The 17,469-nt window shown below is 53.2% G+C and overlaps 1 protein-coding gene across 3 annotated transcripts in view; it reads right to left on the reverse strand.

Moving 5' to 3' along the window:
• The window catches only part of GRIK4 (glutamate ionotropic receptor kainate type subunit 4), a 245,804-nt gene that overhangs the window by 187,108 nt on the left and 41,227 nt on the right, over window positions 1–17,469 (reverse strand). For 2 of the 3 annotated variants that reach the window (XM_084868424.1, XM_084868422.1), the window contains exon 3: window positions 6,065–6,196. In XM_084868424.1, coding sequence (XP_084724550.1) covers window positions 6,065–6,146 — 82 coding nt within the window. In that variant the 5' untranslated portion in view covers window positions 6,147–6,196. Of the gene's footprint in view, window positions 1–6,064; window positions 6,197–17,131; window positions 17,243–17,469 lie in introns of those variants that run through there. The other variant, XM_084868423.1, reaches the window with a different exon arrangement.

The raw sequence follows: 17,469 nt of genomic DNA on the forward strand, positions 1-17,469 counted from the left end.
TGCACAGGGCCCCGTGGGCTCCCCACACAACGGGGGCCACATGGGTGAGGATGTGAATCAGGCAGGTGGCGGCTCCCAGCTGAACTCTCCTCGGCAGCTGCTCCTGGGACAGTGATGATGGGACACCTCCCTGTGCGGCAGGACAGACCAGAAGCTAAAATGTTCTACCAGAGGCCCATGTGGGAGGGTGTGAGAGGTTGCAGAACCAGCCCGATTTGATGCTAAAGCCCCTGGCCGTCAGCTCCCGCTGTGGGCACAGTATCCATTGGTCTGGCAGACATTTCGAACCCCAACACCAGCCCTCTCCAGGGCTGTTAACAACTCACCCACCTCCCGGGTCTGCACATGCAGAAACGAAGACAGGTTTGTGAAACTCTGGCCAATGTACCCTGTCTGCTCTCCCCACCCCACGTGCCCCTCTGCCGAACAGGCCTTACTGAGCGGCGGCAGCCCCCTCAGCCCGCAGCAAGGATGGAGGGGCCAGATGAGAGCCAGGGAGTCCGGTGCTGGGGCTCAGACACACAGGCAGCGCCTCCCACAAGCACTGGGACATCTGCCTCCCGCCTGTGGCCTTTAGTCAGGAACCACGGCCCCCCCTTCGTCTCAGACCCCAGCCACGGGGCCTTTCCCGTTTCTTCCCAGAGGTCGCTCAGCATTTGTGCAGGAAAACAGCTCTCCTACCTTCCTGGCCTGTTCTCTTCAGCTCGGCTGGTTTATGAGAGCTTGAGTTTTGAAAAGCAGGCCTGGTGGCTCTCCGTCCTCCTCCATCAATAATGCACAGGCAGCTGGCTATGCAGGACCACCCCGCACGGTCTCCTGGTTGGACGTGTCCACCCTGGGGCCATCTGAGAGGCGTCCTCTACTCTCTTCCCTTTTTTTAAAAAAGTATTTTTTATTGATTTCAGAGAGGGTCAGTGCCGGGCACCAGCTGCGTGTGGCAGTGAGCTGCACCCCTCACTCACGGGACCTCACTTTATGCTCCCAAAGCTCCTCGTTGGCATGAGCTGGGCCCCAAGACACACACCCTGGCTGCAGACTGAATCTCTAGACTTTCAACCCATTTGTCCTTCACTTTCCTGAGCCCATGAACCTGAGGGCATCTCTAAGGGTTTCATCTCCCTGAGGAGAGTGAGCTACTAACGGAACCCTGGTGGCTGGGTGTCCATGCCCAGTGGCCTCGGCCAGGGACACCCAACTGTGTCCTCTGGCCCCCGCCCCGAGCCCTGCCCAGGGTGTTGATACTACCCAGGTGAGTAGGGCTCTGCCCCCATGAGCAGGCTCTGGATCGCAATGTGCATGTCTGCATCTGACAGACGGCCTGTGTGCCCCTGAGACATTATCTGTAGGTAAAATAATCAAAGAAAAGCAAAAGACTGTCAGCGCTAATGTTCCCATCCTCAAACCCGCACTCGCTGAACTGGTGCTGCATGTGACTGCTGTGACTCATGGGCTCTCCCCAGGGTCCGGGCACAGTCGCTGCCACAGAGCAAAGCAGTGCCACTTGGGAGGCAGGTCCTGATTTCAGTCTCTGCAGCCGGGATGGTTCTGTCAAATCCCCAGCTTCACTGCCTCTCCGAACCAGCAGGTGCCTGACGGGAAACCTGGCCCAGCCCCTGGCAGCAAGTGGGGCTTCCCAAGCAGGGAGGCGATGGCAACTGTTAATTATTGTTCAGCACCAGATCCTTCGGCCTGGCCCTCAAAAAGTCCTCCTTTCCTCCCTCCCCCCTTCCTTCCTCCCTTCCTTTTCCTCCTGTATGTCTGCCTCTGTTAACACAGGTACAACCAGAAGAAAGTACTTTAAACAATGACAGCAAGCATGTTCCTGGGACCCAGGTCTCCTATGGCCATGGACACGCACTGCGTCTGACACGCACTGGGTCTGCACCGGGCGACGTGCATGCGGGCTGCTCTTCCGGGGGGTCAGCTACCAGTGGGAAAATACCACGCCAGTTACAGCACAACCAGTCCGTGCTGAAACCAGGAGAATGGGAGAAAGGTAGGAAAAGAGGATTCCTCCCTGTGAAGCATGCGGTGAAACGAGGACAGCTAATTCAGCCAGTGACGGTGGTGAGGGGGCACAAGGTGGGGGCACCCCACGAAACCCTCCAGGTTATCTGAGACAGGAGTAAGCTAAAAGCCTAGCACTCGCTGGACTGACAAATACTGAGTCCCTAATGTGATCAGGGAAAGGGTAAGGTTTACTAACGTGAGAGCAGGATGGGAGACACCACTGCACAGGGCGAGAGTGATGCTAGTGGCTGAGGGAGGGCAGCCTGGAGAGCATGGCTCGAGGATCAAGGAGACGGCTGGGTCCCCGATGGCTGCCAGCGGCCCAGCCACCTGCCTGCTGTATTACCTTGGCCAAATGGCTGCTCTTTGGGTCGCCTTCCTCATCTGTGAAGGCAGCAGAATGGGAAATGCCATCCTCAGAATCCACTGTCACCAGGGAAGGAAGGTCCTTTTCAGTCACAGGGCCGGCGGACGAGGTCTTCTCAGAGCATGTGTTAACTTGCGTCCCAAAGTCACTGCTCAGAGGACTAAGAGGGACAAAAGCGAACTCAAAAGACATTTTGACCAATGACTGAAGAGGCGGACATGTGTGAGTTTGGGGAGCTTGGGAGCAGCCTCACCGTCATAAATAAAATCCCTTTCTCTTCCCCCAAATCTCATCCCGTGCTGGACACCGGGAGGTGTGCTAAAGGACAGGCTGCCTCACTGAGCGGAACTGCAGCCCCAGGCAGGGCCGTGGTCTGATTGCCTCCCCACAAACAGCCGCGGAGGAGTGGGCTGAGGGTGCAGAGGGTGCTCATCGACTCTGAGGCTGGAGGTGGGAAGAAACCCCGGAAAAAATAAGTGAGGGGAAAAGGGACCTGGGGCAGGGGGAGACGTGCCACAGACACTCAAGGACCAGTAGTGCTGGTTCAGCCCAGTGTGTGCAAGCTGCCACTGCTGAGCACAGCTGAGACGCCAGGCGGACAGGGAAACCGAGACAGGTGACAGAGTTTGCAGCATCTGGAAGTCGATGCCACTGGTAAGTCCCATCTTCCCTGAACCAGGGACGCCAGAGGGTCAATAGCTTAAGTCACACACACACACACACACACACACACACACACACACACACGTACACACACACACACACACACACACCCACCCAGGAAGACAGAGAACAGAAACCAAATTAATGCCATTTGCCAACCACACCCAAGGACAGATGAAGTTAGGGAATAAGTCTCACGTGGGTACATCAGCATGAAACTGATGAGCTTTCTATTGAGATCCTCCCCTAAGACCTTCCTAAATGCCAAGCCTATAACACCCCTAAAACGAAGGTCTAGCTCACGCTCTCCCTCCCTGGAGCACATTTGTCCCACGCACCCACTTCTTCCATCACGGCACTTATCTTGTAACCCTAAGGAACCCCACAAGGCTTGCAACTAGGGCAGCGGTGGGCAGCAGCAGCTCCTCCCAGGCACCCCCCGCCCCTCTGTCCCCAAGGCCCCGTTTCTCTGACTTCCCAGCGAGCTGAAGCAGCTGGCCCATGCTCCTTTCCCAGCCACTCTGTCTCACGTCCCAGCTGTAGAAAACACCCTCTACAACTCGCTGCACCCGTGTGTGAGGGGGTGCACTCCCACAATCTCTCCTACTGGGAAGTGTATGCTGGAATCCATCCTATCGGATAAAGAGGGAATATGCAAATTGACCATCACACCGTCACAAATATAGCAGCACCCAGTCCCCTCAGCCCCACCGAACTCCCCCAGTCCTTTCAGCCCAGCTGGTGGTGAGGTTGTTGGCAGGTGCATGGTGCAGCCAGACCCACCTTCAGTAGCCCAGGACCGGTCGTGGCTCAGGCAATCCTCAGATGGCAGCTGCCCAGCCACCCAGGGCTCCCTGAGGCTCAGGTAACCAGGGCCGGATGAGGCTTGCACTGCCAGCAGTGGCAGCAGCGGAGGTGTGATGGGCCACCCCTGGGCAACTCTACACACTGGTCTCTGCCTGCTGTAGGGAAGCCAATGGAATCTCTTCAACTCTCACAACTTGACTTGGCCTGGCTCCTTTAGGTGCAGACCTAACGAGTGTTTGACATTTTTCCTGCACAAAGTCAGCCATCCACACCTAGCAGCCAGGCAGCCAAGAGACAGCTCCTTGTGTTTTCATGACCGGCTTCCCCTACTGCCCTCGCCTGCCCCCATCGGCCCCCTCCTGTCCTCCCCTGTCCCCTCTTGTCCTTACCTGTCCCCACCTGTCCCCACCTGTCCCCGCCCCATTGCAGATCTCACTGAACTGGAGAAACCTCCTTTCCAAACGGAGGCTCTGGGAGAGTTAGAGCTCCTGGCTCCCAGATAACCAAGGAGACAGAAGAAGGGGTCCTGGCAGGGCTGGTTTGGTTTTCCTTCCTTCCCCTCTGTTGGCATATGTCTGCTCTCTGGCCTCTGCAGGAGCTGAGGCCCACTTTGCCTGGACAGGCGGCGGGGCCTGGCTGAAAGCAGCCTAAGTGGCCAAGCATGAACCCGCACTGAGTCCAGCAGAGTTTTGAGGGACTGGACAAGCAGCACTCCCAGTGTGGCTGGAGAGGCTGAGGGTCCCCGGAAGCCCCGTTGGGTGCAGCCACAAAGGAGCTGCCCGCTCACTGCCTGCTCCTCCGGGACAACAGGGTCCGGGGCCGGGCCCCAAGCCCTGCAGCTCCTCTCCATCGGCTTCCACCTCCCACGGCAACAAGTGGAAATTGGCGGTCACACTTAGGAATACCTTGCAGCAAATGATGAATAACGTGGGCATCTTATAAATGGCGCATCTTAAGGGTGTGAACCATTGTGCATTGCTGCTAAACCAAAGTGAGTTGGGTTTGGAGTTTCGGTAGAAATGAAGCAGGCAGAGGGCGAGCTGGGTGGGTTGAGGAGACTGCACCACGTGTCCCGATGAGGAGTCCCCCCACCGCTGTCATGGGCCTGGGCACACGTGCCTCCACGTAACCTGGAGCAGCGGGAAGAGCAGCAGCGTGGCCCTGGCCTTGACACCTGCCTGGCCAGTCTCTGCTCTTGGCATGCCCCGCCCACCTCAGCTTCCCACTCTTCCAGCTTCTGAGACCTCGGGGCAGTTCTGACCCTAACAGGGGGGTTTGGAAGCTTTAAGCCAATTCCCTGGTACTCGACATCTACCCCCTCAACCAGCCTCTAACCCTTTCGGGAGGAATCTATAAGCGTTGCTGGTAGTGCTCTACCTGGGAATCTACGTGCGGATTCGCCTGGACAGCCTGCCTGGTGCGTGGGTCCCTCCAGGCTCTTCCCTGGCTCCTCCCCTCGGCCCTGCTGCCAGACAGGCCTGTGTGACAACAGCCCACCTGCTGAATGACTCCCCACAGATCTATCCACACTGACCCTTCCCATGTACGCACAGATGCCCCAACCCCACACCCCCATTTGCCCCAGGACATCAGATCCAAGCATGGTGTCTGCTGGGCTGAAATGTCTCCTGTCCCTGCGGCGGGGACTGTGTCCCTGGGCCCAGTCAGTAGTGCCTCCACCTGCAGTTGTAAGCCTCGCCTGGTTCTGGGAGGAGCGTGAGGCTTCCCAGGTGGTGGAGCTGAGCCCCTCCCGGGATGGAATGTGGCTGAGACACCCACGGTGAGCAAGACGGGAGGAGAGCATGGACACATCACTGAGGTGAGCTGGCTCTACCCCAGGACCAGGCCAGGGAAAACAGAGGCCACGTCCAGGGCCCTCAGCGCAGTCAGCCAAGAGTACCCCAAGACTCCCTGGCCTCTTCCCAAGTTCTTCCACTGACCAGAGACAAGACCGCCTCTCTTCTCTGATCTCCCTGTACTTGGGAGCCCCAGGGCCATCCCGCCTCCTCCGTCTGGGGTGGGCTGTTGGTCACAGGCTGTAACGGAGACTTAGCAGCGTTGTCGTTCACAGCGGGAACTTGTCAGCGGCTCCACCCCACCACCCAGGCCCAGCCAAACTCGAGGGGACATTGCAGAGGGTCCCCTGTGGACACTTGGGGTGCTGAGAGGGAGCCCATCCAGGCAGCAAGCCCAGGGTGCAGGCTGAGCAGCACTTACCAATCCTCAGGGCGTGGGGGCTGCAGGCCGCTGTCAGGAGCCACACGAAAAGCAGCAACAGAGGTGCAGAGACGCGGTGCATCTTCTAGAAATCCTCATGGAGCCTGTGTCCGGCCTGGGCGTGACATGACTCTGCAAGACAGGGTCGGGCGGTGAGGCCTGCGTGCCTGCCAGAGTGCCCTCAGCCCGGTACCCAGACACCGCCTACCCACCCCTGCCCGCTGCAGTGCCCATGGTTCCGGCCTCTGTCCTCCCTCTGCAAGCTCAGGTTCGAATCCTCCCTCCCCACCAGAACAGGCAGGTGGTGCTCTGGGCCGAATGGTTCATGGGGCTCCACTTGTTAAAAAGCTCAAGTTGTGGGGAGGGAGGGTGACACCCTCATCTGCTCTGAAAGCACAGGAGCCGGAGGAGCAAGGAGCTGAGGAGTGACAGGCTGTGCCCTCTCCCGTACATGCTGCTCCCTGGGAGGGTGGGATGGGCCGGGTTCAGCCATCCTCCCGCAGCTGTGCTTCCATGAGGAGTGCTTCTGGCCATTCAGCTGGTCTCCTCAGGACTAGCAGGGGCGCCACCACCTGTCCCGGGAGGCAGAATCGTGGCCTCAGGCAAACAGAAGCTGCCCTGCTCCCTGATCCCCTGGCCCTGGAGGGCTTCTCCCTTGTCAACTCCTCCCCAGTCCCCAGGGTAGAAGCACTGCCCCGGCCTCAGCCTTTTCCACACCTGCTCCTGCCACCTGCCCAAAGCGCCCTCCCATCCTCCATCCAAACCCATCTCCTCCCGCCCAGGGCAGGGGCCTCCTCCTGTCCAGGCAGAGCCTCCAGGAGCTGCCTCCCCGAGGACAGCAAGGGTGTGTCACCCTGAGTCCTTTCCAACCCTGTGGCCACCAGCTCAGGCCCTCGTGGGGTGAGGGCAACTGGTGAGCACCAGGGTCTACTGCTCCTGGGTTACCCAGGGCCAGGAAAGCAGCACTAACACAGTTCACCACCACATGGACACCCCATAGGGGCAGGACCATTGCAGGCCAGATTTCCCTAACAGCTCCATCCAAAGGCCTCAGCTCACTGGGCTTCAGGAAAATGCCACTTCAAACCACAACAGTGTATCAGCCGCCTCCTGAACAGAACATGCCAGGTATCGCAAGAGATGGGGACCCAGAACCCTCGTGCGGTGTCCCAGGAGCACACGGTGCAGTGGTTTCCCGAGAACACACCCAAGGACCAGCATCTCCTCCCAGAGCCCACACCCCAAAATCAGCATCTCTTCCTGAGCCGACACGCCAGGACCAGCATCTCGTCCTGAGCCCACACCCCAGGACCAGCATCTCGTCCTGAGCCCACACCCCAGGACCAGCTTCTCGTCCTGAGCCCAAACCCCAGGACCAGCATCTTCTCCTGAGCACACACCCCAGGACCAGCATCTAATCCCAAGCCCACACCCCAAAACCAGCATCTCTTCCTGAGCCCACACCCAGGACCAGCAGCTCCTCCAGCCCACAACCCAGGACCAGAATCGCCTATTGAGTACAAACCCCAGGCCCAGCATCTCCTCCTGGAGCCCACACCCCAGGACCAGCATCTCCTCCCGAGCCCACACCCCAAGACCAGAACTCGTCCTGAGCCAACACCCCAGGACCAGCAACTCGTCCTGAGCCCACACACCTGGACCAGCAGCTCCTCCTGAGCCCAAACCCCAGGACCAGCATCCCGTACCGAGCCCACACCCCAGGACCAAAATCTCCTTCTGAGCCCAAACCCCAAAACCAGCATCTCTTCCTGAGGAAACATGCCAGGACCAGCTTCTCCTCCTGAGCCCACACCCCAGGACCAGCATCTAATCCCGAGCCCACACCCCAAAACCAGCATCTCTTCCTGAGCCCACACCCAGGACCAGCAGCTCCTCCAAGCCCACACCCCAGGACCAGCATCTCCTCTAGTGCCCACACCCCAGGACCAACATCTCGTCCTGAGCCCATACCCCAGAACCAGCATCTCGTCCTGAGCCCACACCCCAGGACCAACATCTCGTCCTGAGCCCACACCCCAGGACCAACACCTCTTCCTGAGCCCACACCTCAGGACCTGCAGCTAATCCCGAGCCCACACCCCAGAACCAGTATCTCCTCCTGAGCCCACACCACAGGACCAGCAGCTCCTCCTGAGCGCAAACCCCAGGACCAGCATCTCGTCCCGAGCCCACACCCAACAACCAGCTTCTCATCCTGAGCCCACACCCCAGGACCAGCATCTCGTCCTGAGCCCACACCCCAGGACCAGCAGCTCCTATGAGCCCACACCTCAGGACCAGTATCTCCTCCCGAGCCCACATCACAGGACCAGCAGTTCCTCATGAGCGCAAACCCCAGGACCAGCATCTCGTCACGAACCCACACCCAAAAACCAGCAGCTTTTCCTGAGCCCACACCCCAGGACCAGCATCTCCTCCTGAATCCACACCCAAGGACCAGCATCTCCTCCCAGAGCCCACAACCCAGGACCAGCATCTCCTCCTGGAGCCCACAGCCCAGGACCAGCATCTCCTCCCAGAGCACACACGCCAGGACCAGCATCTGATCCTTAACCCACACAACAGGAACAGCATCTCATCATGAGCCCACACCCCAGTACCAACAGCTCCTCCCAAGCCCACACCCCAGGACCAGGAGCTCCTCCTGAGCCCACTCCCAGGACCAGCAGCTCTACCCGGAGCCCAGGTGCAATGGAAGCATATGTGTATGCCCACCAAAGATGGACAGAATGCCCACAGCAGCACCCTCAGGGTCCCCAAGCTAAAGACTAGCCAGAAGTCTCCAGCAAAGTGAATAAATGGTGTTTGTGGAATGGTGTGTGGAAGAGAAAATGACTGATGATGAATCTCATCCTATATAATAAAAGAGTAATGCAAATTAACCATCACTCTGCTACACCCACTGGCGATGTCCACAAGCACTCCCATAAGCCAATCAGGAGCAAATATGCAAATAAACCCAACCAAGATGGCTGCTGCCACAGAGAGCAGGAGGGAGGCTTGGGTTTCCCCAGCAATGAAGGAAGCCAAGCTTTACGCACACCGTTGTCTGCCCAGGCCTTTGCTTAAGGCTACAAAGTTTCAATTATAGAAGATACATAAATCCCAACAGAAATGGCAGCGGTCAAGGAGCAAACAGAAGGCTTGGCTCTGCTCCAGGCTACAAAGTTTCAATTGTAGAAGATAAATAAACCCCAGATACCAGGGCCTCTGCTTGGGTCACCAGGGGGCATGGCTGGCCTGCAAACCACCACAGGCCCCTGGCCCAGGCTGCCCCACACCCCAAGGGAACTTCCACCCTGATCTAGGACATCCTTCAGGGCAAACCAGCCAGCCCCACCTGTGCACCAGGCCTCTATCCTATCTAATAAAAGAGTAATGTGCAGATTGACCATCACTCCAACACACAAGATGGCTGTCATGTGGGCAAAGATCCTGCCCCCATGTGGACAAAAGTTGGCCACCACAAGATGGCCAGCAGCGGAGGGAAGTTGGGAGGGACCAGGCCTGCAAGGGAGAGCAGTTGGGGGCAATCAAGCCTGCAGGGGAGAGCAGTTAGTGGTGACCAAGCTGGCAGAGGAAGGAAGTTGGGGGCGACCAGGCCTGCAGGGAAGGGCAGTTGGGAGGGACCCAGGCTTACAGGGGAGAGCAGTTGGGGAAACAGGCCCACAGAGGAGGGCAGTTAGGGGCAAACAGGCTGGTAGGAGAGCAGTTAGGTGTCAATCAGGCTGGCAGGGGAGTGGTTAGGAAGTGATCAGGCTGGCAGGCAGAAGCAGTTAGGGGCAATCAGGAAGGCAGGCAGGCGAGCAGTTGGGAGCCAGCAGTCCTGGATTGTGAGAGGGATCCCAGATTGGAAAGGGTGAAGGCTGGGCTGAGGGACAGCATGAATTTTGTGCACCGGACCTCTAGTAAGCATCATATTGAGCAAAGGAAAGCAGGCACAGAACATGTCCTATGTGTGCCTATAGCACACAGCACAGAAGTCACCACCCTCGGAGGAGAGCAGTGCCAGAGGGGGTCTGTGGGCCACCTGCAGGCTCATCAGCCGGGTCACCTATGGGGTCACTTGCAGGTGCCAGTGGTGTTCTGGTTCTCACTCTGGGCACTGCTTACAGTGTGTGCAATTTGTGCAAACATCTTGGGCTAAACGCGTGCAAACATCACTGTTGTGCTGAAACCAGTTTGGCTCAGTGGATAGAGCGTCAGCCTGCGGGCTGACGGGTCCCAGGTTCAATTCAAGTCAAGGGCATGTGCCTTGGTTGTCGGTACGTCCCTGGTGGGGGGTGTGCAGGAGGCATCTGATCGGTGTTTCTCTCTCATCCATGTTTCTAACTCTCTCTCTCCCCCTCTGTAATAAATAAATAAATAAAATATGTATTTTTTTTTTTTAAACATTGCTGTTGTGACCTCAGTGATTGTGCAAAGGACCTTCCCACTCAGTGCCCAGCACCATCAGCAGCTCCAGCTCCTGTGCAAACCAGTCCCTCCTCCAGAGAAGCTCCTCTCCACCCCTGCTCCTGTCCCCTCCCCCCACCTGGAGGCGGGGCCTCCTTCCCTCTGGCTGCTTGTTTACCTGTCTGCACCTGGGGGTGCCTGTGCACTTCCTAGGAACAAAAACTGTTTTCAGCTACAAACAACAAAATATTTGTTCAGGAATGAAGGCCTCAGCAAGTGTCTGCTATGGGAGAGAGCGGAATGGAAAGGGTCAAGACAGCCATGCTCTTGGCGAATCCGGTCTAGAACCTCCTTCGTTCGTGGTGCTGGCCCTGGAGTGTGTGCAGAGGTGTATTCAGGAGTGTGTGTGCTAAAGTGTGTGCAGGGGTGTGTACATGGGTTTGGGCAGGGGTGTGTGCTAGGGTGTGGGTAGGGGTGTGTGCAGGGGTGTGTGCAGCGGTGTTTGAAGGGAATGTGTGCAGTGGTGTGTGAAGGGATGTGTGCAGGAGTGTGTGCAGGGGTTTGGGCAGGGGTGTGTGAAGGAGTGTGGGCAGGGGTGTGGGCAGGGGTGTGTGAAGGAGTGTGTGCAGGGGTGTGTGCAGGAGTGTGGGCAGAGGTGTGTGCAGGGGTATGTGAAGGGGTGTGTCCAGGGGTGTGTGCAGGGGTGTGTGTAGGAATGTGTGCAGGGGTGTGTGCAGGAATGTGTGCAGGGGTGTGGCAGGAGTGTGTGCAGGGGTGTGTGCAGGGGTGTGTGCAGGAATGTGTGCAGGGGTGTGGGCAGGGGTGTGTGCAGGGGTGTGTGCAGGGGTGAGTGCAGGATTGTATGGCACAAGAGGGGCGAGGGAAGTGTTACACTCACTCATGGGGTAAAGCAGAATGCTCAGTGGTTGACTGTCTACACCCAGTTTGTAGGCTGGACAGAGGAGGGCAGAGGCAGAAATCTATTTGTGTCTCCTCAAGGCCAGGAGGGCACCTGGCATATGTTCCAGCCGTGGTAAATATCGGAGAGCAGGTAAGGGGAGAGAAGTGAAAATCTGGTCAGACTCTTCTCAGAGTAACAGTCTACGTAATCACATATGTCAACACCTTCCTTCACGCCCGCGGCATGCTGCATACTGAGGATGCAGGCTGCTCAGAGCTGTCAGATCAGCCTGTGCAGATCTGATCTGATGGCAGAACAGCTCAGTCCCAAAAGCCTGAGGGCGACACTCATGCCCTGAGGCCTAGCTGGCCTCGGAGCCCACAGGTAGGGACAGCAGAGCCGACCAGGCCTGCTCTGGGGCCTGAGCAGTGTGGCCGGGGCCCCGTGACGAAACAACCTGTCCCAAGCCTCTGTGCAGTGATACCCACTCCCACAGGCGCTGTGTCAGGAACAGCAAACCATCACATCACCGGCCCATGTTTGTGAGGCCCCAATGCACGCAGAACCCGGTTATGAGCAAAGGCTGAGGTGCTCTGATTCCTCATCACAAACACAAATTCATTTGAGGTCGATTTTCATTTTAATGTTTAGGTGATTCTGGCCTTAGACTTAACAGGGTAGCCTTTATCAACTGAAAGTGTTTTAATAAACAAAAGGATCCTCTTCCCACTAGCATTCCGCTCTAGTAACCTCACCTCTGCCCACAGCTTTTTATCATCTGTGCTGTGTGGCCCTGAATGGCTTCTGGAGCCCAGAACACTGGCACCCAACTGCCTCCAGAACCTCTGACATCCTCAGCTACAGGGAAGGCATCCCCTCCAGCTCCCGCCAGCTGCTTCTCCTCCTGCTTCTCCTTCGCACAACAATCCACTAGTTCCCCAAGCCAGAAAGTTCTCCTTCCCCACAATCCACCTCATCCGTCACAGGTCCTGGTGGCCCTGCCTGGCATTGTGACGGACACTCTCCAACCCAGACATTTGTCAGCAATCGCCCAGACCTCTGCAAAGGTCCTTCCTTCTGCTCTTCCCTCCCAGGAGCTCACCTCACAGCAGCCCTGGTTCTCAAAAGAATGGCAGCTTGAAGATGACACAACCGTCTTTCTCTCCCACCCCGACACGTGGCAGTAGCTCTCCATTGCATCGGGGACCAAGGGCAGCCTCCTCATTCTCTTCCAGGGTCTGGCCCTTGACCTCCTGACCCCACCTCCCACCCCCTGCACCGCACGCACCAGCAGAACACAACCCCAGCTTCCTCTGAAGCCACCTCAGAATGTGCAAGGAACACTCCCATTCTGCTGTGGACGAGAGGGGCCACGTGCTGACCCAAGCAGCTCAGGGGAGGCCTGCATGGCCATCTTGCAAACTCAGAGACCTAAAGTCACCACAAAGGATGGTCTGGAATGAAAACTTTAACTAAAAGCAGTGATGGTGGATAGTCAGGTTGTAGGCCAGCATCTTCCCTGACAAGGTCACTCTTTACCTTAACTGAGCCTATTGTCTCTCTGCATCTCAGGTAACCTCCCCATGAGATGTCAGGGTAACTTTAACTTCCCTTTTTCAGGACCCCTCAGGGCACAACCAAATGCTGGGTGCCAGGACAGAGCACACAGATTCTTCATTGTTACTGTCATCATGCTAATTAGTGACTGTTACTACCCTGCACCCACCTAAGTAAAGGAAGCACTTGTCCATCATTTTACTCTTTATCCAATCCCAGAGGTTCCCGCCTCCTTAATCTATCCCCAATGGGTTTCCTGCAGCCCACCTACCTCTCCTCCTTTGATTGAAATGCATAAAACAAGGTGAAAAACTGCCATTCTCCTGAGCATTATCTCCTTTGATTGAAATGCATAAAACAAGGTGAAAAACTGCCATTCTCCTGTTGAGATTCTGCTCTCTGGCATTTGTAGACAGTTTGGCAAGTAAAGTCACAAAAATTCTTCACAGGTTTGAATATTTCTCACATTAACATCTTTGTGTTTATCCATGTGTCTTATGTATGAAAATAGTATTTTTCTGAATATGGATGATATCAATATAACTAAATTCTAAAAATAATTTACAAGAAGTTCTGTTTAAATGTCTTAAAGAATAATTAAGTGCTTATATAAATTAAGAAATATAGCATGATCAGAATTGAACCTCACTTACACTCTCTATGAATCAAATATACACAGGTGAGGATTAACAATAACAACAAAAAGAAATATAACAAACTAACCCGAATGTTTTTCAGGTTTGGGGAAAATATTTAGTTTGATGATTTAATTAAAAGAGACATGTCTTTAAAGATATCAGTATTAAGTATAATTCTTTCATTTTACCTGGGTTTACAAAAATACATTCATGTTATCTCTATTGCAAAATTTGTCACCAGAAAAAAACAATGTGGGATACTAACAATTGAATTTAATGTCTCATAGAGTTTTCACGGGTAATCTAAACTTAATTGTTAAGAACTAATAAATAAATGTAAGCAAATAAAAAGATTTCATGTAAAAATTTTTAACAGATATATGTTACTAGAGGCCTGGTGTACAAAATTCGTGCACTGGATAAGGGGAGTCCCTCAGCCTGGCCTGCACACTCTCCAATCTGGGACCCCTCGGAAGATATGCCAATGCTAGTTTAGGCCTGATCCCAGAATTCGGACATCCCTTTCACAATCCCGGACTGCTGGCTCCCAACCGCTCGCCTGCCTGCCTGCCTGTCTGCCTGATTGCCCTTAACTGCTTCTGCATGCCACCTTGATCAATGCCTAATTGCTCCCCTGCCAACCCAATCACCTCCAACTGCCCCCCTCCTGTTGGCTTGGTCACCCCTAACTGCCCTCCCCTGTAGAGTTGATCACCTTCAACTGCCTTCCCTTGCAGACCTGGTGCCTCCCAACTGCCCTCCCTGGCAGGCCTGGGTCCCTCCCAACTGCCCTCCCCTACTTGCCTGATCACTCACAATTGCCCTCCCTTGCAGGCCTGGTCCCTCCCAACTGCCCTCCTCTGCTGGCCATCTTGTGCCCACATAAGGACAGGATCTCTGACCTCATGGGGACAGCCATCTTATGTGTTGGGGTGATGGTCAATCTGCATATTACTCTTTTATTAGATAGAATAGAGGCCTTGGGGCATAGGGCAGCCTGAGCGAGGGTGCCTGTGGTGGTTTTCAGGCTGGCCCAAACGGAGGCCCTGGTATCTGGGATATATTTACTTTCTACAATTGAAACTTTGTAGCCTGGAGTGGAGCCAACCCTCTTGCTTGCCCTATGGTGACAGCTGTTTCTGTTTGGATTTGTTTACCTTCTATAATTGAAACTTTGTAGCCTTGAGTGGAGGCTTAGGCCTGTAAGGGCAGGTAGAAAGCTTGGCTTCCTCTGTTGCTGGGAAACACCTCCTTCCTGCTCTCTATGGCTGTAGCCATCTTGGTTTATTTGCATACTTGCTCTGATTGGCTGGTAGGCATGGCTTGTGGAGCAAAGTGATGATTAATTTGCATATTATTGTTTTATTAGGTAGGATTACAGAGAAACTAAAGATGAATCTGAATCTGTTAATCAAATATTTTGCTCTTTGTTGGAGCATGTTTCTTAAAGTTATAAAATACACTTTCCAGTGAAAGAGCCTGTATTCCTAGAGGCTATGGCATGTATTGCAGAATGCTGACATGACTCTTCATAATTACTTACTTTTAAATTTTCATTAGAAATTAAGATTTCTAAGGTTTAATCATCCTAGTTACTATGGAAGGAATTAATAACTGCATTTTAAGAAAATTAAAATAGAAAAATTTTAAGATAGTTTTTTTATAAGTGCTTAAAAGAACAAGAGACAAATTAAATTGAACAAGGAAAGATGTAGAAGGTTTATGAAAAGGAATTGAGAAAGAAAAGTTTATGTGTGGTCAAGCTGAATAAGACTGGAATTAATTTAATTAAGTGAATTTAAATATCAAAAGTAAAGTGATATAAAATAAAAAAAATGGTTTTTCCCCTTTAATTAAAAAGCACAAAGTCTTCTTGGACTACTGGTCTGTACCAGCAAATGATAGGGGCAGAAATAGAATATTGGGGACCAGCTATGATTATAAGAATGAGTCATCATGCTCTGCTAGCCATGACTGTTTTGTTCTAATTAAAGAAGGCACGTTCTGGCCTGGCTGGGAGTAGCCCAGGACCAGGGAGCTCAGCTGGAGATGCAGCCCATCCTCCCCATAGGGAGCTGCGCATGGTCATGGAAAGATGAACAACTTTGCTGCAGAACCCAGAGCTGCCAGCCTTTTGAATGTCACCAGCCTTTGAAGACCCCAAGCCCTTTGCATACTCCAGCCTGTTACCTGTAAACTGCCCATGTGGCATGCCCTTTGCCTACTTTCCCATGTAACCTTCCTCCTTCTACCTGATATAAGAGCAGATGCTTGGGGATGACCTGCTGCTCTCCCAGGCTGCCGGCAGGATTGGAATAAACACTCCTGGGACTCTGCTGAATTGGCTCAAGTAGTGACAGGCAGTGTGGATTGTCCGTTTACATGATGTCTAAACCTTCTGATATATTTCGGCAAATGTCCCAAAATTCTAATTTTAAATAGTCTTTTTCTTAAACTGCAAATAAATTTGAGTTTTTTCAGAGGGACCCTAGAATACAGAGGGGTTGAGGAGGTGGACTTGCCCTCTCTCCTTACAAGATACACATTAAACTAATCAGGCTTATCTGGTGTGTGAATTGGAGAAGCATTGTCAAATGAGTAATTATGAACTACTAGAGCGTATTGTTATGGGTGAATACATTACATAACAATTCCCAAAAGAGAGTCATCATCTTCCTCTGATGCCTTTACAAATATGTTTCATCTTCACAGAGATTCATGGAGAGATTATTGACACCTGCTTTAAACAGCGATTTTAAGAATGTTTAAAACATGCAATATCTGATTATTTAGTCAGGGGCACTGACCTCTTTTCCCTTAGATTGTCACATAAAAAATGACAACCACCAACAGAATAATAATAATAGCTCTCCAGTGTGAATGAATCAAAATTATACCTCATTTATTGTTAGATAGGCAAACTATATATTTTTGGTATGTCACAGAATTTTTGTAATGTGCTTATGTATGCCATGAGATGAGAAAGATTGAAAATCACTACTCTAAAATATGGGTTTTTGATACTTTTAGATCATACAACTAAACTGGGCAAAAATTTATATAATTAATAAAAAAGCTGATGGCTTCATAAAACTAACAAAAGATCAAGATCAATTAGAAATAATTACATAAGACTGAATGAACTGATGAAGATGATTATAATTTTTATGACTTTTTTGTTTGAAATATTGCTGATTTTTTAAGATGTTTTATTTTTCAGATATAAGTAAACTTGTTTCTCTTAAACTACCTCTGACTTAGAGCAACTGCGTAAATTCTACCTTTGTGAGCAGACCACAAACATTTATCTTTTCTTCCTACATAGACCCTCTAGATTCTAGAATGTGGAAACTCTTAGCGAGTATTCTTATTTTTCATGGCAATATGGTTATTCACATAGCTTCAATAAGAATCCATTCTCCATGTAGAGAACTCTATTGAAAGCCGGGTGCATCTCCAGGGTTTTGCCTGGAATGCCATGTGAGAAAAACATGCCTGGACTCAGGTTTGACCGGACAGCGCCAAGGCTCCTGGGGAAATGAGCCCATCCCATACTTGCAGGGCTCCTCGCAGTGTCAGCAGGTGGGTAAGGAAGGTCGCTTCTGGCAGGTGAGGAGCCTCAAGACATCAGGGACCTTGAGCAAAGAGGCACCAACCCAAATCCACAGGTGCTGCAGGCAAAGTGAAGGGACACGTGTATTTGCATCTGAGACCTCGCAGGAGGCTGGGCTGACAAGACAGGAAGCAAGGCGGACGGAGGTGCCACTTCCGGAGACAGAGACTGCTAGAGGAGAGGTGGGGATGGGGCTGTGGAGGAAGGAAAAGGCAGGAGAAGGGACAGTAACTCAGAGGGCCAAGAGCACTGTGGGTATATGTCTATCAAATTGAGGAGA

Source organism: Pipistrellus hanaki (genome assembly GCF_964339955.1).
Source record: "Pipistrellus hanaki genome assembly, chromosome: 19".
NCBI classification, from domain to species: domain Eukaryota; kingdom Metazoa; phylum Chordata; class Mammalia; order Chiroptera; family Vespertilionidae; genus Pipistrellus; species Pipistrellus hanaki.